The sequence below is a fragment of the Crotalus tigris genome, unplaced genomic scaffold (genome assembly GCF_016545835.1).
Source record: "Crotalus tigris isolate CLP2741 ecotype Arizona unplaced genomic scaffold, ASM1654583v1 scf7180000018172.2679963, whole genome shotgun sequence".
NCBI lineage: Eukaryota > Metazoa > Chordata > Lepidosauria > Squamata > Viperidae > Crotalus > Crotalus tigris.
In genome coordinates this window covers 736,394-759,807 of record NW_024096864.1, presented here as the reverse complement: position 1 = coordinate 759,807, position 23,414 = coordinate 736,394, and the positions used below count along the sequence as shown (strand labels likewise).

Here is a 23,414-nt window from a genome sequence, read left to right as displayed (position 1 = left end):
GGGCGATCGCCAGGCGAGCGACCAATAGCCGAGGCGTCTCCTCCCCCCGGCCCAGCCCCTCCCACTTCCCCGAACGTGGGCTTCTCTCGCGCGCAGGCGCCGCAGAAAGCATCCGAGGGGCCGATGGGAACTGGAGTGCAGGGGCGCGCGGTGGAGACCACAACTCCCGGCGTGCGCCGCGCGGAGCAGACAGCCGTCGTCGTGTTGTTTTCCGTGGGGAGGAGGAGGAGGAGGAGGCTGGGCGCCGCCGCCTGAGGGAAAGAAAGGAAGCGGCCGAAGGAGGCGGCGGCGCGGAGATGAGAGGATGGTGGTGGCGGTGACGCGGAAGGAGGATGGAGTCTGGTGAGGCCCGGCCTTGCTCAGGGAGCGGATCCCCTCTCGGGGCGGGAGGGGAGCCGGGCGAGGCAGAAATGTTCTCCCCTTCTCAGGTTCAGCCCTCCAAGCCCTCTTCGAGCAGCTGTCATCAGCCTGACGTTGAACTCCAACTCCCATCGTCCCCGGCCAGCCCCCCCCCGCTTTCCCCAGCATCGTCAGATTGGACTTCTTTCCCCATCATCCTCAGCCACTGTGGCTCTAGACACACCCTCCCCAAGACATCGGCTCCCAAACAGGTTGGACTCCGCTCCCATCATCCTCAGCCACCACGGCCGTTAAAGGCTTTCCCAATCTTTTACCTTCCAGAGGGCTTGGATTCCTGTCCCATCATCCTCAGCCAACACGACCGTTAGAGGCTTTCCCAATCTGCTATCTTCCAGAGGGCTTGGACTCCTCTCCCATCATCCTCAGCCGACAAGTCTGTTTAAAGAGCTTTCTTAGGCGGGTATCTTCCGAAGTGGTTGGACTCTTCTCCCATCATCCTCAGCCATTTAAAGGGCTTCCCTATCCTGGTATCTTCCAGAGGGGTTGGACTCTGCTCCCATCATCCTCAGCCACTTAAAAGGCTTCGCCAGCCCGGTATCTTCCAGACAGGTTGGACTCCGCTCCCATCATCCTCAGCCAACAAGGCTGTTCAAAGAGCTTCCCCGAGAGTTTGAACTCCTCACCCATCATCCTCAGCCAACAAGGCTGGGGAGTAGAAAAAGATGAGTTCCTGAGTGACAAGCAAGGGATAATTTAAATATATATCTATGCTGGTCTGTGGCTTAGTGGGAATTGTTTGAGGATAGATAGAAGAAACTTAACAATAGATGGAAAGGAAAAGGTTACAGCATATGGATGTTTCCCAAAGCTAGGTAAATTATGGAAAATTTGAGTAAAAGTGCTTTTTCTTTCTGCAATGACCCATGACCCCATTTCCCAATCACACCAGGGATATTTAAACTGACTTAAATGATTTCACCTACATTAAGTAAAAAAAAAAGATTCTGATAAGGGGCATTGGGTAACAAAGTTTGGGAAGCAGTGCAGTGAATAAATAACCACGGCAGAATCTATAACTGGCTTCAACTCCATTCTAACTCCAGTGGTCAGTTTTTTTTAGACCCAATAAATTTCGTAGACCCGACATGGGCTTTTGGTTTGCTTGCTTTGAATTCCAGTCCTGTACATCAGGCAGCTGGGGCAATCGGGTGAAATTCCCAAGCTGACAATTGCAGTGCTTATGTACATTTTGGCAACCACCTGAAGCATGTGGCATGAACTTGTTGCAGTCTGCACAATCTAGCATGGAAAAACAATGTCAGCACTATAGGGTTGAGAGAGATGTATAAAGGTCTCCCAGTGCATTGGTGATGGAAGTGAAGTTCAAGCAAGTGAGCTCTTGAGTTCTTTTTCAATCTCCTAGAGTAGACCCAGTTATTTCCTTACCTTGGGAAATAGATGCACCAAGGAGAGGTTAACAAACTTGCGGTACGGAATGATGTTACAAAATGAACAAAGAACTCCATGAAGTTGTATAAAAAAAATAGACCAGAATGACCAATACTGTTTAAGAATTTAGGAGATTGTAGTGTCTAGGAGTGAGAGAGAGGGGGGGGGGGAGAAGAGACAGAGTGATGTAGTGGTTAAGGCACAAGGCTAGAAACTGGGAAGCTGTCGGTTCTAATCCTGCCTTAGGCACGAAGACAGCTGGGTGAATTTGGGCCAGTCCCTCTACCGTATGTCTGTCCCAGGAAGAAGGCTGCAAGGGAAAACCAGTTTGGAAATCCAGCCAAGAAAATGACCGGGACTTGTCCAAGCAATTGCCAGCAGTCAACACTGACTTGAAAGCACTAAAAATAAATTAAGTGTCTGAAAAACAAAGGCAGCTCCATTTATATAACATAAACTTAGCCAGAGTTTTTCTGAGTTAAACTATTTCTTTTCAGGTGGGGCTGCAACTATTACAGCAATTTTAGCCAGTGGAGAATACCTGCCATGGTGTGCAGTAACAAAAAATTATTATTCCCTATGAAAGCTTCAGATAAATACCACACTTTACTGTTCAATTGTAAAACGTTTTTTTTTTTAAAGAATTGGTTATTTTTACATGGCCGGCTTGCATCAACTTTATCTCAGTAGCAGATTTTTAATATTAAGCTATGCTGTTTTAAATATCAATATCTGTTTTTTGTTGATTTGAAATTAATACTTGGCGTTAAATATAATTTTTTGTTATTGAAATAAGTTGGAGAGGGGACTTGTACAGGATTTTAAATATGTAAATTGTGACTACAATCACAAGTACAGTGTTGGTATTCTTCCTACTCCCGTGTAGGGAGAATTTGCATGTGTGGGCACATGATAGAGGCATAGGGTATGAAGAGAGAGTTTTCTAGTTAGATCTGTGTGTAAAGTAGTTAGAAGGCAGAAAGATTTTTGCCCATTGGAGAGTCTTCTAAATGCATTTTTAGTTGACCTTTCAGCGATTTAGTATCAGATTCATCTGGTTGTAGGGGGCAATTTTCTGAAAGTATTATAGGAAAAACATTGTCCCTTAAAGTCTATTATTCGGATTTAGGTACAAATGCTTGGTTATCTTGCATACAACTGCACCTGTCTTCCCCTTAGATTCCGTCATTTGATGATCATAATGATTCTAAACGTCTTAATATGTTCTGTGAATAAATGAGGTGCTTTTACTTGTTAGGGACTAAAAGTGAAGCTGTTTCTTTTACTCTTTAGGCCTGCTGTCTTCATCTGTTGTCCAAAATATTGGGTCCACATCCTAGAATTAGCATGGGGGGGGGGGTTTACTGCCCTGATAGATTGGGAGGGCACCAGGTTAAGAAAGACTAGATTGTGGTCAACCACTACAGTGCCAACAGTTGCTCAGTATTGTATTCTCAGCACATTTGGGAGGCTCAGGGATAGAGCAGAGTAATCTTACATTAAAGATCTGAAAAACAATAAGCATGAACGTTGCAACTATTAAATGTTACAGTGTAAGAGATTTAGGGTGAAGATAAAGACACTCTATCCTTTTTGTTTGCAAAGTATTCATAATACAGGGTGTCTAGGATTTGTAATTATATTCCGCTTTTTGGACTTGGGTCAAAGTAACTTAACTGTTTTTTAATATGGCACATCAAGTTTTCTCAGGCAGCAGTGTGTAGGTTTAACAGATGATTCTGTTCCAATGTGAAGTCCTTCCACTGGGTACTTTCAGTCTAGAGTCATAGGTATCGAGGTAGCCGTAATGATTCTTAGGTGTCAAATGTGCATTATGGAGTCCCCAAGCTCTGCCCTTTTATACTTGTGTGTCAAGTCCAAAAGATCTGAGGAGCAAAGTTCATGTTGTGACACATGCTTTATCCCTTGTTCCTTGTAGACACTCATGGGGAGGGGAAGACGGATGACTTCTAATTCCCAAATGCTCTAGAAACTGCTGCAGAGGTCATAGGGGAATCTGCTTCTCCTGGCTAGTCAATACAGTTGGGCTATTGCATAAGGTTTATATATAGCTGTCCACAAGCAGATAATGTTTGGCACTTCTTAAGTAACCAGTTATTGGATTCTGATGCTGGAGGCATTACCTCTGCCATTAATGCTAATGAGAGATGAAACCAAGGAGCCAAGCCTGCATCTTGGTGGCGTAAATTATGAGAATTTGAGACAACCACATTTTTTTAAAAGTGCAGTTTTAAAGTTGAAATATGAGCACTTAGAATGCTTCCTTTCTTGCTGGAAAAATAATTGGGACTTGGCAAATGGGAGTCTAATCTGAATGGTTTTCCTGGAAGATATTAATGTGCCAAAGCTTAGCTCATGGATGACATCACGGTCCTTGGTGTAGCGTCAATCTGAACTTGCAAGGAGCAGCATAAACATGTTTTCAAGCATGGGGAATTCAACAATAAAATGTCTACATTGTTTTTGTTTTATTTATGCAACCTTATTATTCCCTTGTGTGCCTTCCAAGAAACTCGTTCTAGTAATTATAATTAATATGTAAGCTGCTTGTCACATTCTTTCTGCTTTAAAAAAAAACCCACAGTTTTCAAAATATCTTTTATTACTGGTATTGGTGAGAATTGAATTAAGCTTTTAGGACACCTTCCAGCACATATTCTACTTTAGTTGTAAAGCACGGTGTGTCTTAGGACCTTAGACATAGGCTTGTGCTGAAAACGAAAGGCGCACACTTTTGTCCTTTTAAAGCATTTTGTGTTTCAGAGGACTTTTGAGGCCATTTTCATCTCTTTAAATTATTTGGTTATGTTTACTTGGTGGAAAGAACTCAAAGCAGGTCACCAGTGGTGCTTTTTCCAAAAGGGAACTGGACTTTTTTTTTTGTTTTTTTTTCTTTGAAAATGATTCCCCATGAGTCAGAACTGAAGAAGCTTCTTGGATGAGAAGCGAAACATTTTCAAAGAAAAAAAAAACCCCAAGAAAGTCCAGTTGCCTTTTGGGAAAAAAAAGCACCTTTAGGACAACCATGATCTGGATGGTTGAGAATCTCCACAGACAAACCCAAAGCAGTATTTATCGGTATATTTAATTCCATTTTGGATTAGATCAATTCCTGAGGCTACTTTGGTTTTGCTAAACTAAGGGGGGGGGGAAATGGGAACGTTAAACATCCACACAGTTTCCCAAACATTTCTTCCTGTTTTGTAGGTGTTGGGTGTGTGTTGTAACTGGTTGAGGAGTTAGAAGAAGGAACTGACTTTGAAGCAATCTCTTTTAGCCCTCCTAGGCTGCTGGAGAATTTGGGTCTCAAAAGATAGACCGCAGTATTTAATATTTGGCTCTTGACACAATAGATTTGCTTTCATCGTTGCCCACACTATGACAAGCAAATAGCAAAGGTCATTGTCTGACTAAATGTAAGGGGAATTACTTTCAGTCTTTTAAAAGCAAATGAGATCGGAGTGCGTGTAGGAAACTCAATCCAGGGGAAGATTTGCATGTGATTCCTGTGAATTTTGGATGCAAATCTCAAAAGTCTCTTCCACAGTTACTAATTTGTAAAGTTTAATGTGACATGTAAAACGCTCAATAAAGAGAAACATATGGGATGCGTTACAAACTTGTGTGAAACTAAAACAAATTTATTTTTTGGCTTGGCTCTTCCTGCTTTTTGGAGGGTACCCTCACAGAGCAAAGGAAGCCCTTGGACTAGAAAAAAAGTTGCCTGCTCTGGGATTTGTTCTAAAACAAATTCTATATCTAATATTTAATAATTTGACGTTCAATTTTAAACCTTTTAAAATTTAAAATATTTTTAATTAGGCTAGAGTTCAGTATTTGACATCTTAATTGTATAGTGTGCATAAGAGTGCAGTGGTTAGAATGCAGTATTGCAGGCAAATTCTGCCAACTGCCAGCAGTTCGACCCTGACGGTGTCAAGGTTGACTCAGCCTTCCATCCTTCTGAGGTCGGTAAAATGAGGACCCAGATTTTTGGAGGCAAGATGCTGACTCTGTAAACTGCTATAAAGCACTGTGAAGCGGTATATAAAGTCTAAGTGCTATTGCTATTGTTAAAGAAGTATAGATATGGACATATATTCTGTAAATCAAATACATGTGTATCTAGTTAAAAACTATGAGCATTATTTTATTATTTTAGTAGATTATTTAGAAGAACTTCCTGAGACAGATGAGCCCGCCTGGATCTTAGGAAGACAGCACCACCTAAAAACAGGTAAATTTGGTAAAAAAACGACATATTACTTCTCTGGCAAGCTCTAGAAAGAGCAGAAACCCTTGAAAGCAGACATAATGCAAGTTATTAATTACAAGTGCTTTTGTTGTTGTTAATTGCGAAGTCGTGTCCAACCCATCGCAACCCCATGGACAACGTTCCTCCAGGTCTTCCTGTCCTCTACCATCTTCTGGAGTCCATTTAAGCTCACGCCTCCTGCTTCAGTGATTCCATCCAGCCACCTCCTTCTCTGTCGTCCCCTTCTTCTCTTGCCCTCCATCTTTCCCAGCATTAGGCTCTTCTCTGGTGAGTCCTTCCTTCTCATTAGGTGGCCAAAGTCCTTGAGTTTCAACTTCAGGATCTGGCCTTCTAAAGAGCAGTCAGGGTTGATCTCCTCTAGGACTGACCGGTTGGATCGCCTTGCAGTCCAGGGGACTCGCAGGAGTCTTCTCCAGCACCAGAGTTCAAAGGCCTCCATTCTTTGGCTCTCAGCCTTTCTTATGGTCCAACTTTCACAGCCGTACATTGCAACTGGGAAAACCATGGCCTGGACTATACGTACTTTTGTAGGTATAGTCTCTTCAATCTCTTTCACTTTAAGTGCTTTAAGGGCACTTAAAGTGAAAGAGATTGAAGAGGAAGGCAGGTTTAAAGGACAGGATTCTAGCTCAGACTTATCTCGTATATTTTGAATTGAGAGGAATTAAGTAAGAGACAGAGGGGGGAAAATCTCATTTCTACAATGAACTGTCAGATATTGCATTGACTTTGACGAATGAAAAAAGGGATTGGGGGGGGGGGGAAACGTAACTTTTCAGCAAAGGGGAAGTTATTGGGGAAAAGGTTTTACACTCCTGAACACCTGAATGTCTAATTGGCTCAGTAGAATACGGCATGAATAGAGCATTTTGTGTTAACCTGTTGTTACTTTTTCCAATTCTAGAAAAATCTAAGCTTCTTTCGGATATCGGCTCTCGTCTTTGGTTTACCTACAGAAGGAAATTTTCACCCATTGGTAAGTTTTGCTTCCTGGCCAGATGGGTTTTTTTTTTGCCCCTCTCATTTCCTTCTGTTTGTGAAAACACGAATTCTATAAGAGAATGAACCGGTTGTTCTGAAAAAGAACTCTTGCCAGTATTAGTGGGGGTTGTTTTTTGTTTTAAAAGGCCCTGGCCATATCTGCTTGTCCTTGATGGAGAAGGCTGCTCAATGCAGAACAGGCCCTGCACTTTAGCCCTAGGCTTGGATCCAGCGAACCCCTTAGAGCAGAGTTCTCCAACCTTTCCGGGGCTCATGGCCTGGAGGGGAGAACAGATTCCAAATTACTGCATGCACACGTGTGCAAATGGGACCACACCCACTGGTGCAGTACTAGCGGCTACATTCATGCATGCGGCATGCACTGGTGCCATGTGCACCCGCAAACGGCTGCATACTCCCCGCAGCAGTTAGCACCCGTTTGCATGTGCAAATGTGGGGCACATACTCTAACGGCCCATTCACGCATGCACAAATGGGGCGCGCATGCCCCCCGCGCTAGCATTCCCGTTCGAGCCCACGTGCATGCACAAACAAGGCCTTAGGCGTTAGCGGAGGGGGGAATGCACACCCTGGCCAGCCATTTCTGTGGCCCGCTGGCCAAGAGCCCGCAGCCCGGTACCGGGCCACGGCCCATAGGTTGGGGACCCCTGCTTTAGAGTTTGACACGGTTGTCTTGAGTGACACAAATACAGACAGTCCTCACGTTTGAGCCTAAAATTACAGTCACAAGTCATTGAGGTCATTAATTGGGCCGCCACGTGACTGGACCTGATTTTTCAGCATTTATTTTATTTTATTTTTTTGTGCAGCGGTTGTTACACTGCAGTCATTAAGCAAACACTTCAGTTGTTAAGCGAATCCATTTTCCCCAATGGGGCATTTTTTGCTGGAAACAGGAAGTAAACATCGTAAACTGGCAAAAAAATATTGGAAACCATTGTCACGTGACCACAAGACCCTGTAAACAGCCATAAAAGCGAGGTGGTTGCCAAGCATCCAAAATGCCAATCACATGATCGCAGGGCTGTGGCCATCATAACTTCAACATTGGGTCAAAAATAGCTTTGGGGGTGGTCCGTTGTAACTTAAAAACGTTTGTTAAGTGACTGGTTGTAAATTGAGGATTACCTGTAATCATTTAAAGTGGCTTTTTCTGTGGGGGATAAGTATTGGGGCTGTTGCAGCCAGCTTTCCCCTTTTCATTGAAGAGTTTACCATCTCCATCCTTTCTTTTACATCCGAAAAGAGCAACTTTTGGATAGCCAGGAGTTACGCTTAATGTATTTGAGGATAATTGGGTGGAAGCAGTGGAATGGGTTGAAAAATGATGTAAAATGGGTGTGGCCTCATCATGCACATGGAGGAGTGGGATTCCCTCCCTCCCCCCCCAATTATTTGGAGGGGGGTTTCTTTATTTCGAAAAATACGCCTTTTGGAGGGTTATTTCTCTTGGGAATATATGGTTGAAATTGAAAACAGCACTACCTTTATAGCTTATATCTCGGACATGATTACAAAGCTTAAACAAAAAGCATAGGATTCCCTGTTGTAAATGCCTTTGATCTTCTTCCTTGCCTTTTCATCAGGCTACGAAATGGCCCAGTTACAAATGGCAGCAAACAGATAGGGATTCTTTTCTTTCCTTTCCAAAGAAGCCTCAGGTTTTGTGCCTTCCTTTTTTGTGACCTCCTAAACGTGTGCTTCTCACTCCCAAGGTGGTACAGGTCCTTCCTCAGATGCTGGCTGGGGCTGCATGTTGCGGTGTGGACAGATGATGTTGGCTCAGGCTCTGATCTGTCGACATTTGGGAAGGGGTAAGTCTGTCTGTCTCTCTGTCTGTCTATCTGTCTGTCTGTCTGTCTGTCTGTCTATCTATCTATCTATCTATCTATCTATCATCTGTCCGTCTATCTATCTATCTATCTATCTATCTATCTATCTATCTATCATCTGTCTGTCTATCTATCTGTCTATCTATCTATCTATCTATCTATCTATCTATCATCTGTCCGTCTATCTATCTATCTATCTATCTATCTATCTATCTATCTATCTATCTATCTATCATAGCTGCCCATCTCACAAGCAAGTAACACTGGATAGCGTACCACAGAAGTAAAACAATATCTAACATCTAAAATCGTTATTAACACACATTTAAAAAAATAATAATAATAGATGAAGTGATGATAGTAATGGAGCCAACTCATTAGTTCACCTGTCAGCTGTTAAGCTACCAGGGCAGTTGTAAAATGGCCACAGCAGTTGTTAAGTGAATGCCATGGTCATGAAATGAACGAATGGTTCACTACGGGCGTGGTTTTGCCAAAAACTGGAAGTAGATGCTGGTTTTTGGCCAGACCATCATAATCATGAGCTATCGTAAACAGCCATAAATACGGCCCAATTGCCAAATGCCCAAAGTTTAGTCACGTGACTTTACAAGTGGGTGACCATCGCAAATTCAAATCTGTTGTAAGTAGATCTGTCATAACTTTGAATGGTCTCTAAGTGACCGGTAGTATCTTGAGGACTACCTGTAGTATCTCTTGCCAATAAAATACTCTGTGTGCACTTTCAGCAAATCCCACAGAGGTAATTAGAGCTGACTTATTTTGTAAGAAGGACTACAATATATATTTCTTTGCTTGAAAGGTCACCTTTGGTTGCTCTATCCCAGGAGTCTTCAAACTTGGCCCTTTTATGACCTGTGGACTTCAACTCCCAGAATTCCTCAGCCAGGCACGAGTGCCTGGCTGAGGAATTCTGGGAGTTGAAGTTCATAAGTCATAAAAGGACCAAGTTTGAAGACCCACGCTCTTATCCTTTGGCTTGGTGAGAATGTGACATCATCACATTTAAAATCTCTAATCATTTTTTTTTTTAAAGATTGGCAATGGGAGGAATACAGAAAGCAACCAGAAGAATATAAAAAGATTTTGTGCTGCTTCCTGGACAGAAAAGATTGCTGTTACTCAATTCATCAAATGGGTAAGAGCAGATTTTGAGAGCAATGTGTAGTCCTAACGAACGTGTCATTGGGAGGCAGTTAGAATAAGGCAAAAATTCCCATCTGGTAATACAATAAAGAAAAGTGTTAGTAGAAATAAAAGTAAAAAAAAAAAAGTACAGATGTGAGTCTGGGCAAAAGAATAGCCAATACTGACATCATACTAGAGAGATCCTCACAGTGTCAGCATGGAGTCATAACAGGCAAAGCTATAGCTATTTTTTATGGATGTGTGGTGTTTTGAGGCTCATTTTTTTTAAAAAAAAGTGCTTTGAAGTGCACAGGGGCGCAGTCTGCAACCCTTTCGAACAGTTGAATTGTCTCTCTGGATTAAATGACTGGCCTATGCACCCTCTGCATAAATCCTATGAAAAAAATTATGACTTTTAAAAAGTTGCAAAGAGGAATCACATGCATGATCCCACATATTCTGAAGTATCTTTTTTGGAACTGAATCTGAAATGCTCCAATGAAATGAAATGCTCCAATCTGAAATGTTCTAATAATCTAAGGGGATGCCACACAAAGATGGGGGGGGGGTGTCAACTTATTCTCCAAAGCACTTGAAGGCAGGACGAGAAGCAACAGATGGAAACTAACCAAAGAGAGAAGTAATCTGGAACTAAGGAGAAACTTCCTGGCAGTGAGAACAATTAACCAGTGGAACAACCTGCCTCCAGAAGCTGCGATTGCTCCAACACTGGAAGTAAGAAGAGAGTGGACAGCCATTTGTCTGAAATGGTATAGGTTTCCTGCCTGAGCAGGGGGTTGGACTAGAAGACCTCCAAGGTCCCTTCCCACACTGTTATTCTGTTATGGTATAGTAAGTTTCCATACATTTGGATTTTCACTGAGATATTTTGGTCTAGTGACTAGAAACCATGAGACTGCGGGTCCTACTCCCATCTCAGGTACGAAGCCAGTTGAGTGACCTTGGGCCAGTCATATTCTTTGAGCCCTAGAAAATGGCAACAGCAAGGTACTTTCAAAAACTTTGTCAAGAAAACTGCAGGGACTTATCCTGGCGGTCACCAGGAGTCAAGATTGACTTAATGGCATAGAGGCCCTAGAAGATACACACAAAAGCTGAATTTGTACAATAAGCTAAAGCATGGTTTGCAGTCACAGTAGTTTGAATCCTGTATACTCTTGGATCTTGTTCCTGGGTTAAAATGTTAAGAGAAAATACACAATTGTGGTTAAAGCAGAAAGCACGTTCCTTGAAATTAAATCGCCGTCTGTCGGTTAAAATGGACTTCAGTAAACTTCATAAAAACCAAAGGTTTATCTGAATAACAGCATCTTTGTTTCTATATTCTGCTTGCCAGGAAGCTCCAGTTTTTGGAACTCTCTGATACCCCTGCCAAATACACCTCTAGTGTCAGTGTGGCAGTCCATCTGTCCTCTTCATTCGGTTCTTAAAATCTGGGCAGCGTTTCAAAAGGGAGGATTCAGCCTCTGAAACTCTGATCGTCACGCATGATGTGCAGCTTTAGAGCTGATTGTGAGCAATTTCAGTTGTCCCTTGAAACGGACGGATCGCCCTGGACTTGTAAAAAGAAAACCCATTTCAAGAGTCTGCTGAAGAGTCTGAGATTAGCCATCTACGCATTTCCAAGGCTGCCCACATTGAGGCTCTTTGCAGGAGACAAAGTGAACTTAAGTCCTTCGATTGTACAACTGAAATGTTCATAGCATCGTAGGCTGGTAACATACCCCTCCCCATCTCTGCTTCTGCTAAGGTTGGGGGTTCTTTCGGTTGAATCTCTCAAGGGGTAGATTTCCACTCATGGAATCCTCCAGCCAGGATGGCTATGCTGGGCATGATGGGGGCTGACTACTGAGAGATCTGCAGTTGGACCTGTTCATCTTTCTGCCCACACAAAGTTTAGCTGAAATACTGTGACTTGGGTTAATATTTCCAGACAGTTTTGATCCTGGACTCTTTTGAGAGATATACAATGCAATATTTAAATAAATGCACATTTAACAGGCAAAGGTTATTTTCTGACGTTCTTTCTTTATTTTCTTTGTCTGTTTCTGTTCCTGATCCACACAGCGCAGATGGGTGTTGGCGAAGGGAAATCTATTGGGGAATGGTTCGGACCAAATACTGTTGCCCAAGTACTCAAGTAAGCCAGCATGTGTATTCTGCAATAGGTGTTGTGGAATTTATACTGGTCGTCCTTGCTTAACACCCGTTCAAAGTTAGACACTCCCCCCCCCAAATGTTACTTAGCACTCGCCCTCAAAGTTACAACTGCTGCACTCCTGTCACTACGGTCATGATTGCATTTTGGGCACCTATCCACTGTCTCACCTTTACAACCGGTTGTAACATTCTGTGGTCATGTGACTGTGATTTGCAGTGGTTTTTTTTTTGCTGATTTCTGGCATTTTGTGCTGGGCTAGTGGGTTCACTTAACAGTCACTTAACTGTGGCGACTTGCTTTCTGGCCATTATAAAACCAGTCGAAAATCAAGCCAGGTCACTTTGTGACCTGCTTGACGGATCTCATGGCTTACAAACAAAATTCCATGGTCAGTTGTCATTAAATGAGGACTCCCAGTATTTGCAGAGAAAAAGAGCCTGGTCCGATGGCTGAAGGATGCCAAGGCAGCTTAATTCCTTGTGCTTAACGTTTGACTCTTCATTTTGATTGTCCCTAAAGATTCATAAGCATTTTGCAGCCAAACCATCCCAAAATCTTTTGGCACATTTAAATGTGAATTCTGCTTTCTTACAATCTCTGGAATGGCTCCCTGAACGACTAGCTACTACATTTAGTTACCTCTGGAAAATACTGTCTTGAGGAAGGCAACTCTGAGTAGTTACTTCAAGCTTTATAGTTTGGTTTATCACTGTGCCAAATATTTACATGCTGTGCTTGCAGTAATGGAGCAAACGGCTTTCCTGCTCTGCATCAGTAGCGTCGGGAAAATATTTGAAATGAGATTCCTCCTTCAGAAACCAAGCAGAAACAGGTCTAAGCATTGAATAATGGAAGTACCGAGTAATAAGTAGTGTACATTTGAACGCCAGGCTGACTAAATTAATTTGCTTATTCAGAAAAGCTTGTCAAAATAGCTTTCAATAAGGAATCCAAGTTAACATCTGCAACAGCCACTTTTTTTTCCTGGGTTTTTCAAAGTGTAGCGAATGGTTGATGCTGCCTTTCCTAGCATTGCCACTCCTTAAGCTATAAACAGTTTCATTCTTCCCACTGTTAATATATTTTAGCAAGGGTGGGGGGGAATAGTAAGAAAAAAGAGAGGAGTAAAAATAGCAGAAAAGAGTTAAAAACTGTGTCCTGATATATTCTCTGCCTGTAATAGGACAACTATCCAATATACACCTCATCTGGAAATTCTAATATTCCTCCTACTAAGAATTTCATTAGTGGAATAGAATTAAACTCTTATCAAACATCCCAAAAGTTGCTTTATTTAAGAACCTTTTCGTAATATTGAGCACACTTTTTGATTGACAGCTGTCTTGCTTTATTCAGGAAACTTGCACTCTTTGATGAATGGAATTCCTTAGCTGTTTACGTGTCTATGGACAACACTGTGGTCATTGAAGATATCAGTAAGTTTTTAATCATCATCAGAACCTGAGCAACTTAAAATTCACTTTTAACTTAGCCTCATTTAGAATCTGAGAAATACTGTCTGCGGTTACCTAGATAAAAATTCCTTTTTTAAATCCTTGTTTCGTCTCTAGCTAATAACAAAGTGAGAACAAGAGCAGTGGAATAGAGTTAGCTGGGTGAAGCTTGTTTTTTTCCCCTTGTATCAATCCTAAACATTGAGTTGATCATCATAGATAGCAGAACAGCAGAATAACAGAGTGGGAAGGGACCTTGGAGGTCTTCTAGTCCAACCCCCTGCCCAAACAGGAAACCTATATCATTTCAGACAAAATGGCCAGTCTCTTCTTAAAAACTTCCAGTATTGGAGCCTTCACAATTTCTGGAGGCAGGTTGTTCCACTGATTAATTGTTCTAACTGTGAGGAAATTCCTCCTTAGTTCCAGGTTGCTTCTCTCCTTGGTCAGTTTCCATCCGTTGCTTCTTGTCCTGCCTTCAGGCGCGTTGGAGAATAGCTTGACCCCCTCTTCTTTGTAGCAACCCCCGAGATATTGGAGCACTGCTATCATTTCATTTTTTTCTTTTGTTCCCTCAAATGGAAACCAGATGGCACAGATATTTTTATTGCTGTCTGCTATATAATTGTGTGTGTGTGTGTGTGTGTGTGTGTGTGTGTGTGTGTGTTTTTTCAGCATTCAAGGAACTTTGAGGCAGAAATGTTCCAAATTTAACATTTCTCTCTTTGGGATGGTTGACCCATGGCCCTTTGATCTCAAAATGGAGTATTGCAACCTCTGTTACGGAGTGAAATTGGAATGAATGGGCTATTCTGAGAGCATCATGGATGCATCACAAGCAAAACGCTTCTGCCTTGATTTCTAATCTTTCTTAAATTAAGGATCACCACACGGAACATGTAAACAGTTAACAGACTCCCCTTATTTATCCAAGGCTTAAAATGCATCTGTTTGGTACTCGTTTCCTTCCAGACTTCCTTTTTTTTTTAAAAAAAGTTTTTTTTAGTTATAATACAATTTTAAAAAAAAAGAAAACATTGGACATGACGTAACAGTCCAGTTTGAACATATCTGTAAATTATTTCTCCTCCTAAATTCAATTCTTTATCTCTATGAATATATATAAACTTTTTATACAATACTAAATACGTTTTCTCTATTAGCTAACCTAAGAATATATATATATTCTTATATATATATATATATATATAGGTCTGTGGTTGTTCGGGTTTTCTCCCGCGTAAAATTGGAAGTGTCTTGGCAACGTTTCGACGAAGTCACATTCGTCATCTTCAGGCTGGTGTTTTTAGCTTCTTGCTTTGAGCAGCAATGTGTGGTTTTAGCTGTTTCTTCCTTTTAACTGCCAGTGAGGGTATGAACTGATTGGGTGGGAGCTTGGCTGTGTTCTGATTGGGTGGAGGTGTGTTCTGAATGGTTAGGGGCTTGGCTGTGCTCTGATTGGCTGGGGGAGTGAGCCAACCTGAGCACAACCAAACAGAACACTCCCCCAGCCAATCAGAGCACAGCCAAGCCCCTAACCATTCAGAACACACCTCCACCCAATCAGAACACAGCCAAGCTCCCACCCAATCAGTTCATACCCCCACTGGCAGTTAAAAGGAAGAAACAGCTAAAACCACACATTGCTGCTCAAAGCAGAAGCTAAAAACACCAGCCTGAAGATGACGAATGTGACTTCGTCGAAACGTTGCCAAGACACTTCCAATTTTACGCGGGAGAAAACCCGAACAACCAAAGACCTATATACAAATACCGCGAAAACCTCAGAAAACAATATATATATATATATATATATATATATATATATATATATATATATATATATATATATATATATATATCTTATATATATTCTTATCGCTAATCTATAACCCCAACAGTCCTCGATTCCCACCAATGGTACAATTTATCCCAGATTTCAAAATATTCTGATCCGCTTTTATCGTTCGATTCCATCATAAGCCTGTCCATTTCAGCACAAGACAGTATTTTATGCAGTATCTCTTCATCTGTGGGAGTTTCTTTGTTCTTCCATTTTTGTGCAAAAGCCAGACTTCCAGACTTCCTTAGCTGCAGAGAGAACCACAACAATATTCTTCCTTCTGGAGTCTTTCTGCAAGAGAGACGGTGGGGCCTAACCAACGAATCCCTGTAAATACGGAATTTTCCCATTTTTCTTTTCACTGATGAGTAGAGTGGTCTGTTTCAGATTTCCTTCACTTTAGATTTGCTGAAAATATTTGTAAGTCAGAGGAATAATCTTTGGCCCCCGACAAATTGATAAGGAATTGAGCATTAAAGATTTTTTTTTTTCCTTCTCTTTTTCACCAGAAAAAACGTGCAGGGTCCCACCCCAGGGTTGCCCCAGGTCTCACAGCAGTTCACTGTCATATAGGAGCTCCGTCAACCCAGCCAAGACCTCAGGAGCTCCCTGTTGCAGTTGGAAGCCTCTGCTGCTGATCGTGCCACTCCGCCTGGGGATAAACCACATCAATCCAGTTTATGTCGATGCTTTTAAGGTAGCGCTCTCTGGCAGAAGATTTGGTGTGCTTTAGGAATCCTTGGCGCTATAACCGATCAATTGCTTCATTAGACACATGGACACACATGCGCACATGCATACACCCACAGACATAGGCAACATATATAGTCATTAAAACATTGAAATGACCTGGATGATCCAGAGGAGGAATTTACACAGATAAGTCTTCTGTCTAATTGGGCCCAACACTTCTCTTGTTAAGTGAGGTAGTTGTTGTGAATTCTGCCTCGTTTTGCAACCTTTCTTGCCCATGGCTGTGACATGAATCACTGCAGCTGCGAAATTAGAAACACAGTTATTTAAGCGAATCTGGCTTCTCCGCTGACTTTGCTTGTCAGCAAGGTTGCAAAAGATGTGCACAACACTTTGAATGGTCACTAAATGAACTGCTGTAAGTCGAGGATGACCTGTACTAAAAAAAAAAAACAGCCGGCCTGATGGTGGTTTCACTTCACGAAAATGCTACATTTCAAATTTCAGGACCTCTTTAAAATGCACGGTTTTAAGAAAATTCATTCCGAGGTTCCACAAGCTCTTTCTTGCTTGATTTTTAATATACACAATCCTTCCTTATATTCTGAAGGCACAGATAAGTAAGGGGTCTGGTTCGGAGGTTAGTGATGGGAAACGTGATTTATTTCTGCTTCTGCAGTCCTGCAAGGTTAGAATGTTCAGCTTTATGTTTAGTTTTTTGGCAGGGTTGGGAGAGAAGATTTCTCTCCCCCCCCAATTTAGATAGATGTGAGAAGCCAGCCAGGAGCTTAAGATATCTATTTTCTTCAAGAAAACAGAAAAGTCATGCCTCTGTAATTCTGTGATTTGAACATCTTTGCAAGAGAGGGTTTTAGGAAGAAGTGGGGGTGGTGCCCTACTGGTTCTGGTCTAGCTCAAAATAAGCAGACTTTGACCTAGAGCAGGGGTCTGCCACCTTGACAACTTTAAGACTTGTGGACTTCAGCTCCCAGAATTCCTCAGCCAGCATAGCAGACCCCTGACCTAGAGGAACGAGACAATAAGCTGCCTTGAATCCCATTGTTGAAGAAGCACAAATAGGATACTTGTGGGAAAGTGAGACATAAATATAAATATATTTCTTTTCTCCTTTGGATCTTTAGGAATGCTTTAAGATGCCGCAATCTTTAGGAGCTTTGGGAGGAAAACCCAACAATGCCTACTACTTTATAGGATTTCTGGGTAAGGAAAAATACAGGAATGTGTTGGAGTAGTTCCACGGAAGGATTCTTCTAAATCTGAAGTAGCAAATAAGAAAAACCCCAGGGGAAGAGAAATCACAGGAAAGAGCATAGATTGAAGATTGGAGCCCAGTCTCTTCTCCACAGCCTCACGCCTTGCCACAGGGAAGATTCACACAAGTGATATTCATCTCAGCTTGTCTCTTAGCTGAAGAGATTGAATAGCTTCAGGACTTGATTTGAAGAATGAGTCCCTCCTTTTGTATGGAAATCCAGGGTTGGGGCCTTAGCAGATCCTTGATCTTAGGGGGACAAAAATCAATGCCCAACTTTCAGTTCCCTTCTTGGCTAGCCAACCCCTTCCTTCCTTCCTTCTTTCTTGTAGGAAATGAATTGATCTACCTGGACCCTCACACCACCCAGGTCTTTGTAGATTCGGATGAGAATGGTGCAGTTGATGATCATAGCTTCCACTGCCAGCAACCTCCCCAGCGGATGAAGATAATGAATCTTGATCCCTCTGTAGCATTAGTGAGTATTGTGATGGGGTGTAGTGAAGAGGTGGGAAACCCCCCCCCCCAGAAGGGAGTGCCGAGTTCAGGGAATCCAACATAGGCATCAGGCTGCTGGTTACATTTTCAAAGACGTTTCTTGTTGGAATTGTAAAAAATGATTAACATAGTTCTAGGCCAGTGATGGCGAACCTTTTAGAGACCGAGTGCCCAAACTGCAACCCAAAACCCACTTATGTGTCGTCATGTGCCGGGTGGGCATGGCCCATTGGGTGTGGGCATGGGCCATTGGGTGGGTACGGCTGCAGTGGTAACAGCAGACTGGGTGGGACTAAAAAGTTCAATCAATCAATTCCGACTTCGCGAGATCTTTTTTTTCCAGCAAGAAGTTGAAATTGATTGATTGAATGAACCTTTTTTTTGCACACAGTGACGGAGGCCTAAAGCAAAAAGATTTTATAAAACCCAGCTGAAGGACTGGGACGACGGCGCGCATGCCCACAGAGAGGGCTCTGTGTGCCACCTGTGGCACGCGTGCCATAGGTTCGCCACCACGGTTCTAGGCGTTAGACCAGGGCTCTCCAAACATAGCAACTTTTAAGACTTGTGGACTTCAACTCCCAGAATTCTCCAGCCAGCCTCAATTCTGGGAGTTGAAGCCCACAAGTCTTAAGTTTGCCAGGTTTGGAGATCCCTGCGTTAGACCGAATGCATTTATATAACAGAGTAAAATATAATCTAGTCTGCTTGTTTTGACAGTGCCTCACACACATAAAACTGATTTGTAAAAAAAAAAGGAGTTTTGGAGAGACTAAGCAATAGCTTAGCATGCTTTGTGAGCACAATTCATATATGAGCTTTGGCTTAGTTCTTACTGAGGTGAGAAACTACTTTGAATCTGTTCCCATTACTTGTGAGTGTTTTTTACCAGCACCTAGGTTTACTGCTTCAAGGATTGCCAATAATAATTACTAATGCCCTTCCGAGATAATTGGAAAGAATGTATAATGCCCAAATGTTTCCATTGTTGATTATTCCTTGTTTTTCCTTTCTAATATTCTTCAATTATTACAGGGATTTTTTTGTAAAGAAGAAAAAGACTTTGACAACTGGTGTAGTCTTGTGCAAAAGGCAAGTATTAGGAAAGGCATAAAACTTACAAATTATCATTTCTTGCTTTGTGTTCAACAGGTTTACTAGTAAAGGGTTGATAATAAGCAGAGGGATAGAAAGAGTATCAGAGAGAGATACCCCCAGCTCTGATACATATTTGATGTTTGTTTATTCCATTATATTGAATGTTACTATAATTATTTTGTTGTTGTTTCTTTGGTGTGCTAGTATATTTTTTAAATTTCTCTTCTAGAAGTGGGCTTTGTAAACTTTCCAGTTTTTTGTGCCTGTAACATATATGGTATTTTAAATGGAGCTGTAATCTTCCACAAGCAACCCCAAAAGAAAAGCACAAATAGAAAAATAACAGCTATTACTTTCTAAAAATCGGTTTTTATTGGCCTGGAAATTCATTCGTTCCTTGCCTTTTGATGCCCTTTCTTTGGTATTTAAGAACGAGAATTAAAGCAGCATAGTGAATTTGGACTTTTAGTGCACAAAATAGCTTAAGTGATAAATATCTAATTTTGGATTGTATTTTTTCATACAAAATGTAATGACTGTTAAACACGGAAGGGTCAGGAAGGCATAAACATGCAAATGTTAAATTATTATTTGCTAAACGAGCTGTACTCCCCAGCTCTTAAACATCCAGCATGGCGTTTTGAATTCCTGAGGGTTGGGTGGCTAATACATTTGCTTATGTGCTGCAATTTACCAATGGCATTTTCTCTTTCCCAGGAGATACATAAGAAGCAGAGTCTACGAATGTTTGAGCTGGTTCAGAAGCACCCACCACATTGGCCCCCTTTCGTACCTCCCAGAAAACCAGAAGTCACCACCACCGGGGCAGGTAAAGAGGTGTTTCATAGGGAGCTACTTCACTTCCTCCATCCCACTGCCTGGTTGTGATCTGTAATTAATTTGTCCACACAATATGCTCACAGCCTGAAATGGATTCATTTTTTGCATTTACGCAAGGCGCCCGACTGCTAAAGAACCTCAGTTTAGCACGCTGTGTGAACGACGCCCCAAGGATTATAGCTGACCTAAGCCTATTTGGGCACTTGGCCCCAAGGAGCAAATTTCTGAATGGCAGCTTCCTTAAAGCAGTGGCATAATCCTCAGAAGAGATAACAGCCATTGTGGGCGGGGTGTCAACATTTTGGAAACAAGGCCAAAGTTGGCTAGTTTGCACTAGCAAACGTGTTTGTCCATTTCTTCTGGATCAAGAAACTGATCAGTTGGGGTGAAGTCAGCACTAAGCATCTGCTGGCACTTTGTAAGCATATTTATGCCACAATGAAAAGGTTTATAAGGGTGTGTCGTTATGGACAGCTAAGTTACACCGGGAGAGGTCTCTGCAATCTCTGATGGGTTGATTTATTCCCCATTCGTTTGCTTCCCAACAGCCATTCTCCATCCAATTTCCTACCTATAAGTAATCCTCGACTTACAACAGTTCATTTAGTGACTGACATTACAACGGCAAGGGAAAAAAAGATTTATGGCCATTTTTCACCCTTACGACCGTTGCAGCCTCCCCATGGTCACGTGATCAAAATTCATGCTTGGCAACCGATTCCTATTTATGACGGTGGCAGCGTCCAGGGGGATCATGTGATCCCTGTTAGAGACTTTCTGACAAGTAGTGGGGAAGCCAGATTCACTTAACCACCGTGTTACTAACTGTAACAGAGCGGCAGCGACTCCCTTAACAACTGTAGGAAGAAAGGTTGTAAAATGGGCCAAAATTCAAATTGTTTTGCTGAGTGACAGAAATTTTGGGCTCAATTGTGGTTGAAAGTCGAGCGTTACCTATAGTTTGGAGTGCAGCATTTGGCATTCCCAGCAAGGGGAGGTATTGTTTATGTATGTATGTATGTATGTATGTATGTATGTAGGTAGGTCTTTGGTTGTTCAGGTTTTCTCCTGCGTAAAATTGGAAGTGTCTTGGCGACGTTTCGACGAAGTCCCATTCGTCGAAACGTCGCCAAGACACTTCCAATTTTACGCGGGAGAAAACCCGAACAGAAGCACGAAGCCGAAAACACCAGCCTGAGGATGACGAATGGGACTTCGTCGAAACGTCGCCAAGACACTTCCAATTTTACACGGGAGAAAACCCGAACAACCAAAGACCTACATACAAACACCCGCAAAAACCTCAGGATATGTGTGTGTGTGTGTGTGTGTACAAATAAAAATATGACTCTTGGGTATATCCATATTAAAAACCAATAAATAGTCGATCACCAAGAGAATAAAATGGAAAATTTATTTACTGAACCTAGCTTTCGTCGGAGACTCCCGACATCGTCAGGGTTAAAAGTAGTCGTTAAGAAGAAGCTTATATACAATCACAAATTGCCTGCATCCGGCTTCTAGAACGTGTCACGGGTCCCAGCTGAACATGCTGTGTTCTAAGTGTATCTCTTGCGTCAAAATGCAGTTCTTTCCTGTTCCTTCTCTGGGCTCCATCGTGTACGTCTCCTTCGCTAACCATAACCTTCCACTTCCCTCACAGGTGGTGGCTATCCTTCTCACCGCCCTCCTGCCCACGGTTCTGCTTGATGGGGGGGGGCGGGTATGTGCTTTATCCCGTTTTCTCCCAGTCCCTCCATCGGTCTACAGTCGCAAAAGGTGAGGGGATTTGACCATAGCTCGGCTGAGACAGATGGAGGGATTGGGAGAAAATGGGAGAAAGCACATACAACCCCCCCAGCAAGCAGAACCGTGGGCAGGAGGGCGGTGAGAAGGAGATAGCCACCACCCATGAGGGAAGTGGAAGGATTCCGTTTAACCCTATGGTCAGCGAAGGAGACGTACACGATGGAGCCCAGAGAAGGAACAGGAAAGAACCGCACTTTGACGCAAGAGATACACTTAGAACACAGCATGTTCAGCTGGGACCCATGACACGTTCTAGAAGCCGGATGCAGGCACTTAGTGATTGTATATGAGCTTCTTCCTAACGACCGCTTTTAACCCTGATGATGTCGGGCGTCCCCGCCGAACGCATACACAAAGAAACCTAGTTTCTCCGTTTTCCTTAGAGCTGATTGACTCCACGGACAAACTGTTTGAGATGGAAGAAGAGTTTGAGATCCTGAGCGTGTGAAGGCAACCTGGCCCGCAGTCCGGGACGGGAGTAAAACCACAGAGCCTTTCTTAGCCTGAAGTGCCTGCCTGTGAAAAGACACAAGACCTCAGGAGAACAGTTCCCCCCCCCCAAAAGCACTTCTTGAGAAGGCCTGGCTCCCCATCCCGCTTCTCCGCAAGGGAAGAACCTTGTCTGAAGACATGCTCTTGGGAAACCCGAAAGCAAAAACGGGCTTGGCGTATGGCCAGCGTCAACGATGGCTGGATGGTTAATTATAATGCAATAGCTTTGCTCACGCTGAAAGCACGGCGTGCAGGAGTGCGTTCACCTCTCGTTCCTTCACGTGGACAATTTTTTTTTTAAGCAGTAAATGTCATCGCCTTGTTTTTCTTTTCTTTCTCTTTTCTTTTTTCTCAACGATTCACCCGATCGGGCGAAACCAATGCTTTTATTCAATATCTTCACATTTCTTGGCACTGCACTTCGGAAAAAAAACAAAACCCAAAGTGTTTTTTTTATGGAAGGACACGTATGCTATGTGCAATTTTACACACAAAAAACCCCCATATTTCTCATTTCTAGGAAAATACATGAATAAGCAGAGGACCGTGAAGCAACCGTTCAACTCCTCCCCTGTTCTGTCTCTTTATAATTATGACGGCCCTTCTTCACTTTGGCTTTAACTTCAAATCATTATTAAACCTTTTGCTCCCGAGTAAAAGACAAAACACGTTTTTTGTTTCAACTGTATTATTTATTTTAAATTAAACATTGACATGTTTCCCCTTGTTAAGAGCACTTTCTTTGTGCTTCTCATTTTTTAACTGTTGAATAGGTTGGATGCCAGTTTGGGGAGTAGTGGTGGTGGGGGAGTTGTACCTTTTTAAGAAACAGAGAAGGACATTTATCAAAATAAAAGCGGTTGACCTCCGTTTTCTGATTGTTTACCACCCCGATGGGGTCATGTATACTTAATGTTTGCTGCACACCGTGTAGCAACATAGGTAACAACCATTACTACGCTGGCAGATTTAAAATACTGTATTGGCGAATGTCATTGCCCGATGCAAAACTAAATGATTCATTGGTGGAATTTGCATTTACAGGTAACCTCACAAACGTTTGTTTAGTGATCGTTCCAAGTTACAGCGGCACTGAAAAAAGGGACTTACAACAGCCCTCACATTTTCAACCATTGCACCATC

General features: G+C 42.4%; 1 protein-coding gene across 2 annotated transcripts; it reads left to right on the top strand.

Annotated features, from left to right (window-relative positions):
* Positions 1-153: 153 nt before the first annotated feature.
* On the top strand, positions 154-23,007 carry ATG4A (autophagy related 4A cysteine peptidase). 2 transcript variants are annotated; one of them, XM_039348732.1, is made up of 13 exons: positions 154-342; positions 5,996-6,067; positions 7,011-7,082; positions 8,824-8,922; positions 9,998-10,099; positions 12,178-12,250; positions 13,628-13,707; positions 16,078-16,265; positions 17,404-17,482; positions 17,867-18,012; positions 19,068-19,124; positions 19,848-19,959; positions 22,163-23,007. In XM_039348732.1, the coding sequence occupies exons 1-13, from the start codon at positions 333-335 to the stop codon at positions 22,225-22,227; spliced, it is 1,155 nt and encodes a 384-aa protein (XP_039204666.1). In that variant the 5' UTR covers positions 154-332; the 3' UTR covers positions 22,228-23,007. The 2 variants fall into 2 exon arrangements, with proteins under 2 accessions (XP_039204666.1, XP_039204665.1); XM_039348731.1 differs by having other exon boundaries at positions 5,993-6,067.
* The last annotated feature ends 407 nt before the right edge of the window (positions 23,008-23,414 follow it).

Excerpts from the sequence above, each read along its gene's own strand:
- ATG4A (XM_039348731.1), top strand. Across the intron at positions 8,923-9,997 it reads CTGTCGACATTTGGGAAGGG|ATTGGCAATGGGAGGAATAC; the intron begins GTAAGTCTGTCT and ends TTTTTTTTAAAG. Across the intron at positions 18,013-19,067 it reads TTGATCCCTCTGTAGCATTA|GGATTTTTTTGTAAAGAAGA; the intron begins GTGAGTATTGTG and ends CAATTATTACAG.